Source organism: Rutidosis leptorrhynchoides, chromosome 11 (genome assembly GCF_046630445.1).
Source record: "Rutidosis leptorrhynchoides isolate AG116_Rl617_1_P2 chromosome 11, CSIRO_AGI_Rlap_v1, whole genome shotgun sequence".
Classification (NCBI taxonomy): domain Eukaryota; kingdom Viridiplantae; phylum Streptophyta; class Magnoliopsida; order Asterales; family Asteraceae; genus Rutidosis; species Rutidosis leptorrhynchoides.
In genome coordinates this window covers 297,911,966-297,922,187 of record NC_092343.1, presented here as the reverse complement: position 1 = coordinate 297,922,187, position 10,222 = coordinate 297,911,966, and the positions used below count along the sequence as shown (strand labels likewise).

Below are 10,222 nucleotides of genomic sequence, written 5' to 3'. Positions count from 1 at the left end.
CATTCAATTACAACTATATTTTCGTAATCTATGGTGTATATATGAAAATAATATTCATTCTGAATTTCTAAACTAAAATCTAACACATTGGTTATTCAGATATAACCAACACATCTGGATCAAACTTTGTGACTTCATCTAGAACACAATATACATCAAATATGATGAAAGAAAACATTTTTGAACATACGACAAATACAACAGGTGAATGTTCATATAATATTGCAACTCCTGCACCGTTAACAACATCTCTGAGAATATTACATCAATCACTTACTAATAGTGACAAATGTTACACTACATCATACAGTGGATCCAAAGGTAATTATTTGTGACATATATAATATTCAAACCTGTTTTATTTTTAAAATGTACATACTTACTTTTTAAGTCTGCATTTTTACAAGTACGATCAAAGCAGAATCAAAACAACAGGCATCGAAAGGAAATTATTACATTGATACCTTTTGACATTGACCAAGCAAACTCCAATGATCTTTAAAATAAATCATTCAAAGGAACTTCAAAGGGTTATTCTTATAACTTTTTTTTTAATTTGTTAAAGTATTATATATTTTTTAAAGTAAACCAATAAATTGTTATTTTTGGCAGACTAAGTTGATTACGGCGATCTTACTTATATATGTTCTGCTTGTTGTGCTAAATTATGGCATAAAGAGACAAAAGTAGGAAAACAAACAAACGGTTTCGCCCGTGCATTCTCACTTTGTTGTTTAAAAGGTAAAATAGCGCTGTTCGAGTTCAACAAATCTCCTCCTAAACTCATTTAGGATCTATATACTAACAATCATCCGAAGAGTTAACATTTCATTGAGAATGTTCGATAGTACTACATGTTTTTTGCATTTACTTCCATGGGTGGCAAGGTGGACGATCGTGTAAACAAAAGTTGTGGCCCTTATACATTTTGTATTCGTGGTCAAAATTGTCACCAATATGGAGGTTTATTACCAAAGGATGTTTGAAAACCAAAATTCGGACAATTATACATATATGATACTGTAAATGAAACAAATATCAGGAAAGAAGCAATCAGGTATGATTCGTCTAATTCATATAGATTAACATCAAATAAACAATGTAGGAAATAATTATATGAGAATATTAACATTGATATTTATGATTTGTTGAATTCATAACAGTGGAAAAAATAGAACAAAGGCTTCGTCTTCACGCTATTCACTCGACGAGGATCTCATTCGTCAAATAATTGAAGTTCTCGATGAACATAATCCTCTTGTCAAGACGTTTCGGATGGCTCGTGACCAGTTTCTAGAAACACCTAATATGCAGATGAAAATTAAGTTAATTGGTAGACGAACCAAAGATGGACGTAATTATAATCTGCAAACCGTAGACGAAGTTTCAGCACTTATTGTAGGTGATATCAATGTTTCTTCCTATGACGAAAGGGATATTATAAATGACAGTCGTATTGAAGGCTTAAGAAGAATTTCTAAGCTTCACCCCGAGTATTTAGCTCTACAATATCCACTTCTGTTTATTTATGCAGAAGATGGGTACAAGACAGACATTCTTCATCGTGATGCCGATGAGCATTCTACAAGAGTGAAAAAAAGATTTAGTATGCGTGAATTCTTCGCATATAAACTTCAAGAACGTGCTGTTCCCACACTTGTGCACTTGGGTCGTAAGTTGTATCAACAATTCTTAGTTGATGCTTACACTATGATTGAGGCCAAAAGAATCTCATACATCAGGAAAAATCATAATATCCTAAGAGTAGATACTTTCATCAACTTAATGAATTCAGCGGCATCAGGTTCTTCGAAAAATAGTATGATGGGAAATTGGATAAAACTACCTTCCTCATTCACGGGGAGTGCTAGATATATGATTGAGAATTATCGTGATGCTATGGCACTTTGTCGTGTATTTGGCTATCCAGACTTATTTTTAACTTTCACATGTAATCCAAAGTGGCCAGAAATCACAAGAGAATTGGACGGGACCGGTTTTAAAGCATAAGACAAACCATCTTTTTGTGCAAGGATGTTTAAAATGAAGCTCAATCAACTGATGAAAGATATAAGGAAAAAAATTATTTTGTACTGTTAAAGCAGGTTTGTCTATTACCTTTTAATTAGTTTTTGTATATAATCTTCTGTTAAATTATTTTTTTATAGGTAATGAGTACATAGTATGTGAATAATCACTAATATACAAAAAACTTTAGATTATTCAATAATATAAAACATCCTTATTAATAATTTGTTTCTTTATTTTTTAGAAGTCTATATCGTGAAATTTCAGAAACGTGGTTTGCCTCATGCCCATATATGCTTATTCCTTGATGAAAGAAACAAAATGCCTCAACTAGAAGATATAGATAAATATATATGCGCTGAAATACCGGATGAAATCAACGAACCAGAACTTTATCAACTCGTGTCAGATTTAATGATACATGACCCTTGCGGTGAAAAGAATCCATCGTGCCGGTGCACGGATTCAGATCGAAAATGTACAAAAAGGTTTCCAAAACCTTTCTCAGATGTAACAAAAACTGATGAAGACGGTTATCCAATTTACCGAAGAAGGGATGATGGAAGAACGGTAACAAAACAAGGTCACGAATTGGATAACAGAAATGTGGTAGCTTATAAACCTTACCTCCTAAAAGGGTACCAAGCTCATCTCAATGTTGAGTGGTGTAACCAAGTTGTTTCAATTAGTTATTTGTTCAAATATATCAACAAAGGTAATGATAGGATTACAGTGCAGCTCTGTGATACAGAAACTGATGAAATTAAAGAATACTATGATTGTCAATATATTTCATCTTGTGAAGCCATTTGGAGGATTTTGAAGTTCGATATACATCATCATTACTCCAGCGTTATAAGACTACCGTTCCATTTGGAGGGACAACAGCAAATCATTTTTGATAAAGAGGAATTAATTGATGAGGTATAAGAAAAGCCATCAGTCAATACGTCAATGTTTATCGAATGGATGAATTGTAACGTTTCCAACCAAGAAGCACGCGAATTGACTTATGTCAAATTCCCGACAAAGTTCATTTGGAACAAAGATAATAGGAGTTGGATTAGGCATAAAACAAACACCGGTGCAATTGGACGTATTCATCGTGTGGCACCAGCGTCTGGTGATCTTTTTTTTCTTAGAATACTACTCAACAAGGTTAAAGGTCCAACTTCCTATCAAGATATCCGGGCGGTAAATGGTCAGGTATTTAATAGCTACAGAGACGCTTGCTACGATTTAGGTTTATTGGATGATGATAAGGAGTATATAGAAGCTATACAAGAGGCATTTTTTGGGGAGGGTGGTCATTTCGTCAGAAAATTATTTGCACAATTACTATTATCCAACACTATGAGTTGACCTGAAGTTGTATTTGAGAAAAAATTTCGATATTTGTCGGTGGATATCGTTCATCCCCACAGAACAGGTAAGGATATCTAAATTATATTATACTTAAATTGTCATATTTACTATATTAGTAAATTAAATTTAATTCATTGCAGGAACACAAATTGAGATTGAACTATTAAAAGATTTGACTTTACAAGAGATTGACAAATTACTTCAATGCAATAGTAGTTCATTGAGAAGTTTTAGTTCAATGCCTTGCCCATCGAATCATACAAGGAATATTTCAGAAACCATCTTATTATAGATGAGCTCTCCTACGACAAAAGTACACTTGCAAATGAACATTCAGATTTCATTACAAAGTTAACATCCAAACAAAAGGAGGCATACTATCAGATAATAAAAGCTGTTGATCACGGCAAAGGAGCTGTGTTCTTTTTATACGGTTATGATGGTACTGGAAAAACCTTCCTTTCGAAAACACTCTCAGCTGCATTTCGCAGTAAAGGAGAGATTGTTTTAAATGTTGCGTCAAGTGGGATAGCAGCTTTGCTATTATCTGGAGGTCGGATGATTCATTCACGTTTTCACATACCGCTTCATCCTACGGATGAGTCATTTTGTACAATTTCTCCAAGCAGCAATTTGGGTGAGCTTATTAGGAGGACAAAACTGCTTATTTGGGATGAGGCCCCGATGGTTAACAAGATGTGCGTTGAAGCACTGGATCGTTCTATGAGTGATATATGTCGTCAATCCAATCCTGATAGTATGGATACTCTGTTTGGGGGTAAAACATTGGTGTTTTGTGGTGATTTTAGACAAATATTACATGTTATTCAAAAAGTTAAAAGAGAAGATATAGTAGATGCATCTCTAAATTCTTCCTATTTGTGGGATTATGCTACTGTTTTAAAACTTATAGTTAACATGAGTGATGTGTGGAAAGTGTGTGCAGTAGTGCTTAATCTTTTATTTCAACTTTTATATTTATAAAACCTTTATTTAATACACTTTAACACCCTAACGAGCAACAAAACTCGATCAGATGTAGTATTTTAGGTTATCTTCCCAAGAGAGCGTAGATGCGTTATAATTTGTTTTATTATATAATTTAATTCTTATTAAAGAATTAAAGAAATATTTTTATGTCTTTTAAGATTTTGAATTCTTATCTCTTAAGAAAGATGATTGAAGAAACGTTTTTAAATAACAAAATAATAAAATAAGAAATAAAGATTAAAATATACAATAATAAAGAAAAGCAGTTACATGGACAAATAACTTGTACGGGAATCATATTAGGCAAGTTTCATGACTTATATTAACACGTGGCAAAATATCATAGACCAATTATTATCCCTACACAGGTTAAGACAGGCATTGCATATCATTTAATAAGCAGGACTTAAAGCATATGCTAAGTATGTGATGTGCATAACTAACATCTTAATTCTTCATGTTCAATTCAATTACATGATACATATTAACCTTATGATGCGGATCAACATGCAAATAGACTGACAAATTATATAAGCTATTAAACACCAAGTAGATCAACTCAAGTTACTAGCAGAAAGTCAATTAGTACTAAGTTTTCATGCAATCATTAATTAAACATATCCAAACAAAGGATCTTCGATTAAGCCTAACAGTCTTAAACTCTATTATATAAGCGTATTTTAAATCAAACAAATTTATCACTATTATGTTGTTTAACCTAGTTGCATGCAATTCAATTTAACAAGTTTGATGGACTAGATCTAAACAAGTAGCATGAATCAAATAATAGATCGTTGGATTAAATATTAAACAACCCTAAAATCATGTTATCTAATCATTAAGCATGACAATCAAGTATATTAAAGCATAACAGATTCAAAATAGTTCAAACATCATTACAGAAACTCGACCACACAGATCTCGAAAAGAACCTGAAACTGTACGGATCTAAGCACGAAGCCGGCGGCTTTGTTCCAGCCAAGCCGGCGGCTTGGACTGGTGAAGCCGGCGGCTTCATCTGATTCCCAGACAAAGGTTAGTTTTCATCTAAGTAACCACTACGAATGTTTAGTTCATAGTGGAAGATGAACAGAAATAGTTAAAATAAATAAAACAAAATAAACGGTAAAATAAAGATAGAATCATACCTTAAAAAGGTAGATGAAAAGAACTTGAATTAACTTTGACAATCTTGATTACAATTGAAAGTAAAACCTAATCTAAGGGTTTTAGAGAAAACCCTAAAAAAACAAAACTGCTATCTAAGTATTGAAGGTACATTGGAAACCGAAGCAGGAGACCTCTATTTATACTTTTTAGAATCGGTGGCCAAGCCGGCGGCTTCCAGAGGTCGGTGACTCCTTTTGCAAGTTTAACTTGATCCGCAAGAACATAAACGCGTAACCGTCCTAGGCAAGCCGGCGGCTTTGTTGTCAGGCCGACGGCTTCAAAGATCCGGCAATCTTTTTGATTTCGTTTCCATTTTTACTTGAACTTGATCGGCAAGTTGAGGAACCGTGTAAACTAGGTCGGCGGCTTCAGTGTGAAGCCGACGGCTTTAACTGCATTTGCTTGGTCAACAAGTTCATCAAATTCTGCAATCAATTCTGGAACATTCTGGAACATTCAGCTCCAAGCCGGCGGCTTCATTGTATCCATGCTGGCGGCTTCATGGCCTTTTCTACAATTTTTACCTATTTTTGATCCTGTTTGACACATAACTTCAATAAAATCATTAAAATTACCTTTTCCCCTTTTTACCCGTTTTAGTGTGTTTTATGATAAAAATGACTTTAAAATACTAAGATAATTCCTTAAAATGTTATCAAGATTGTGTATAATTTAGGAGTTATCAGATTATGTGGTATTGAAACTGATGCCGATACAAGAAGTTTTGCTCAATTGATACTTGACATAAGCAACAGTGATGTCGGTGAATCTGAAGACGGAGTTTTTGATATTGAAATTCCACAAGATCTTTTGATAACAGATGCTGATGATCCAAGTGGTTCTATCATCTCAACTATTTATCCAGATAATCTTCTTAATCTTGGCAATCCAGAATATTATCAACAACGTGCAATTCTTGCTCAAACTCATGAAGTAGTTAACATCATTAATGATAGAATGATGACGCGTTTGGAAGGAGAAGAAATGTCATATTTGAGCTCAGACAGTATATGTGCGTCACAGAGAGACGCTGACTTTAATAATGAATTATACACTACCGATTTCATAAATAGTATTGAAGTTGGTGGCTTACCAAAGCACAATCTGAGGCTCAAAATTGGCGTACCAGTTATGTTACTTCGAAATATAGATCAGGCAGGAGGTTTGTGTAACTGTACACGTTTACAAATTGTTCACTTTGGAGAAAAAAATCGTCAAAGAAAAAATTTTAACCCGGTCAAACGTGGGAAAGATTACAGCTTTATCACGTATGTTTGTCGTACCGACGGACAAGATAATACCTTTTAGATTTCAAAGAAGACAATATCCATTGTCGGTGTGCTTTGCAATGACAATAAGTAAACGTCAAGGGAAATCACTATCGCGTGTCGATTTATTTCTTCCAAAACCGGTCTATAGTCATGGACAACTATATGTTGCACTATCTCGGGTTACTAATCGGCAAGGAATCAAGATATTATTCTTAGACAAGGATAACAAACTATCCAACACAAAAAAAAATGTGGTATACAAAGAAGTCTTGCAACACTTATAGACTTAATTGTAGAAATGTTTTAAATAATTTTCATTTGTATGATGATATCTATGAACTATTATGTATGTATAATGTTATTTTTTTTAAATATTTGAATTATGTTACATTATTATGAGATCCATCAAGTCTAATCTATTTTTTAAATATGTTTCATTCATACATATGAAACATAGTATATGTTTTAATGTTATGTTACTAATATTATACGTACGCTATCTTTGAAATAATATTAAATCCAATGTGCAACGCACGGGCTCTTAAACCTAATATATATATATATATATATATATATATATATATATATATATATATATATATATATATATATATGTATTAAAACTTATTGCCATTATTCTCAAGACATATTCACGTTCTTAGGTTGAATTTATGATAGTTCACACCCTAGTATGATTCTACATCAGTACTTCAAGATTCACAACATCAAAAAGATGGAAGTTAATTAAAGTTTGCATTATTAGCTGGAAACAAGTTAATTAGTGTTGATGTTCCATAAATGAACACAACAAAAAAGAAACTAACCAACTAAAATTTAACTTTTACAATATAATGTACAATTATAATGCAAATTGAATCCTCTTCTTGAACTCCTAGAGCCATGCCATTTAGTAGATCATGAAAAGTTAACTTTTTATAATGTTGAACTTTATATTTAAGTGCAACAAGCCTCTACTGCTCTACATAACCACATATACAAAATAATGTAGATAGTTGGGTTGTTAGTTCTTGGATGCAAAGTAGATCAGGGTGGTTGGCTAAAAATTTAATTTTTTTAGTCACGATAAGGCAGCATTCATTGTAGATGACAGTTGTAGGGAGATTGTTCTTGACCCACCATGTGCTGGAGTGACATGCTTTAAACAAAATAAAACAGTTTGGATCACTCTTTTTTATTGCAACTTTTTGTGTGTATATATAGAGTGTGCTATTTGCATGCATGTTTCATACCTTTGTACGTTATTGATCACTTGTTTGTGTGGGTTGAGTAAATTGGCATTAAGTTTGATGGGTGTGTACACTGTACGTGGTTCTATTGTCTTGGTTGTCGTTTTACTAGCTTTTATTGGTGATCTTGGTGTAGTGTTTGGTGATTCAATCGAGGGTATAAAAGATAAAAAGAATGTGTTTGGAAAACCTAAACTTGGGTTTGGAGGAGGTTTGGGCCATGGAATATATAAGAAAGGGTATAAACATTATGGCAAAGGTGGTGGAGGAGGTTTAGGAGGTGGCATTGGAGGAGGTACGGGAGGTGGTATTGGTAGTGGCGGTGGTTTTGGAGGAGGTGGTGGACTAGGTGGTGGTGGTGGCTTTGGTGGAGGTGGTGGAGTAGGTGGTGGTGGTGTTGTTGGGGTAGGTCATCATGGAGGTCTAGGTGATGGTGTTGGCAAAGGTATTGGTGTTGGTGGTGGAGGGGGTTTTGGCAAAGGTGGTGGACTAGGCGGTGGCATTGGCAAAGGATTTGGGGCTGGTGGTGGAGGAGGTTTTGGTAAAGGTGGCGGTATAGGTGGTGGAATTGGTCACCATGGAGGTATTGGAGGCGGTGTTGGCAAGGGAATTGGTATTGGTGGCAGAGGAGGTTTTGACAAAGGTGGGAGACTAGGAGGTGGCATTGGCAAAGGAATCGGTGTTGGTGGTGGAGGAGGTTTTGGAAAAGGTGGGGGACTAGGTGGTGAAGTTGGTCACCATGGAGGTCTTAAAGGTGGTGTTGGCAAGGGAATTGGTGTTGGTGGTGGAGGAGGTTTTGGCAAAGGTGGAGGTCTAGGAGGTGGTGTTGGCAAAGGAATTGGTGGAGGCGGTCTACATCATCATAAAGGTCTGGGAGCTGGCGCTGGAAGTGGACTTGGTGGTGGAGCGGGAGGAGGCGGAGGACTTGGTGGTGGAGCGGGAGGAGGTGGAGGACTTGGTGGTGGATCGGGAGGAGGTGGAGGACTTGGAGGAGGGGCTGGTGGAGATTTTGGTAGTGGTGGTGGACTAGGTGGAGGAGGTGGACTTGGTGGAGGTGGTGGAGGAGGTTTAGGTGGAGGTGGTGGTGGAGGTTTAGGTGGTGGTACTGGTTTTGGAGGTGGTTCGGGTGGTGGTTTTGGAGGAGGTATAGGTGGTGGTGGAGGAGGTCTAGGTGGTGGCGGAGGTGGAGGTAGTGGCAGTGGTTTTGGAGGTGGTAGTGGCGGAGGTTTTGGAGCAGGTGGAGGCTTCGGAAGTGGTGGCGGCCTTGGAGGTGGTGGCGGTGGTGGTGGTGGCGGCAGCGGTGGAGGAGGAATTGGAGGTGATTTTAGGTGTGAAGGTGGAGTCAATTTCGGAGGAGGAAGTGGCAATTAGAAGCCTACATTGTGCCAACTTATCAACATCAACATAATGTATTATTGAACCTAGACATTGTCTAAATATATTTTTTAGTACTAAAAAGGTTGTACCATCTTAAATTTGTTTGCGAAGCTTCATGCTCTTTGTTATTTTTTTCCTTCTCAATAACATATATATAATATTGTCAAGTTTAACTAGAATGATCTAAATCTAATGCTCCTTATTTACGCCAATATATTCAAATCATGTATTGAGTTATCCATAATGGTTTATGATGCTCGTATACGAGATATGATCAGTGTCGATTAACATACAAAATCCATGATATGAAAAGTGAAGTATAGATAGAGTTTGGACTCCTAACAACTTTTTATTTGGTATCATTTACATAAGTTCAAACAAATAATAGCTAAACATATACATGCACAAAGTGAAAATCGCATCATCATAATAACTAACAAAACGTGATACTCTAAATGCTGTACAATCTATGATAAATCAGAAATAAGTGTAGCGGACCATAATGCATTATTGAACAAACATCCATAATGTACATTTTCTTCCCCCGCATCTATATCTATATCTATCTATATACTTATATAAAAAAGAGATTTATTTAGCTTATTTATCAACAAAACCATTTTTAAGGGGTTAATGACAAGTGAAATTTACACTTTCAAATTCTCAATGATTATGATTAAAATCCATTAAATAAATGATTAATAACAATATTAGAGAATTAAGAAATTAATAAAAAAAATGAGAGCAATTTAGTACGGGTAATTCTAAGAGATT

At 35.2% G+C, this 10,222-nt stretch overlaps 2 protein-coding genes across 2 annotated transcripts; both read left to right on the top strand.

The window, feature by feature from the left end:
• The first annotated feature begins 2,982 nt into the window (after positions 1-2,982).
• Positions 2,983-6,861, top strand: LOC139875601 (ATP-dependent DNA helicase PIF1-like). The gene is made up of 4 exons (XM_071862927.1): positions 2,983-3,334; positions 3,534-3,620; positions 3,731-4,315; positions 6,230-6,861. Exons 1-4 carry the CDS (start codon positions 2,983-2,985, stop codon positions 6,859-6,861), a joined length of 1,656 nt encoding a protein of 551 aa, XP_071719028.1.
• A 1,184-nt stretch (positions 6,862-8,045) lies between these two features.
• LOC139875600 (uncharacterized) lies at positions 8,046-9,442 on the top strand. The gene has a single exon (XM_071862926.1). The coding sequence runs from the start codon at positions 8,060-8,062 to the stop codon at positions 9,440-9,442; it is 1,383 nt and encodes a 460-aa protein (XP_071719027.1). The 5' UTR covers positions 8,046-8,059.
• Positions 9,443-10,222: the final 780 nt, after the last annotated feature.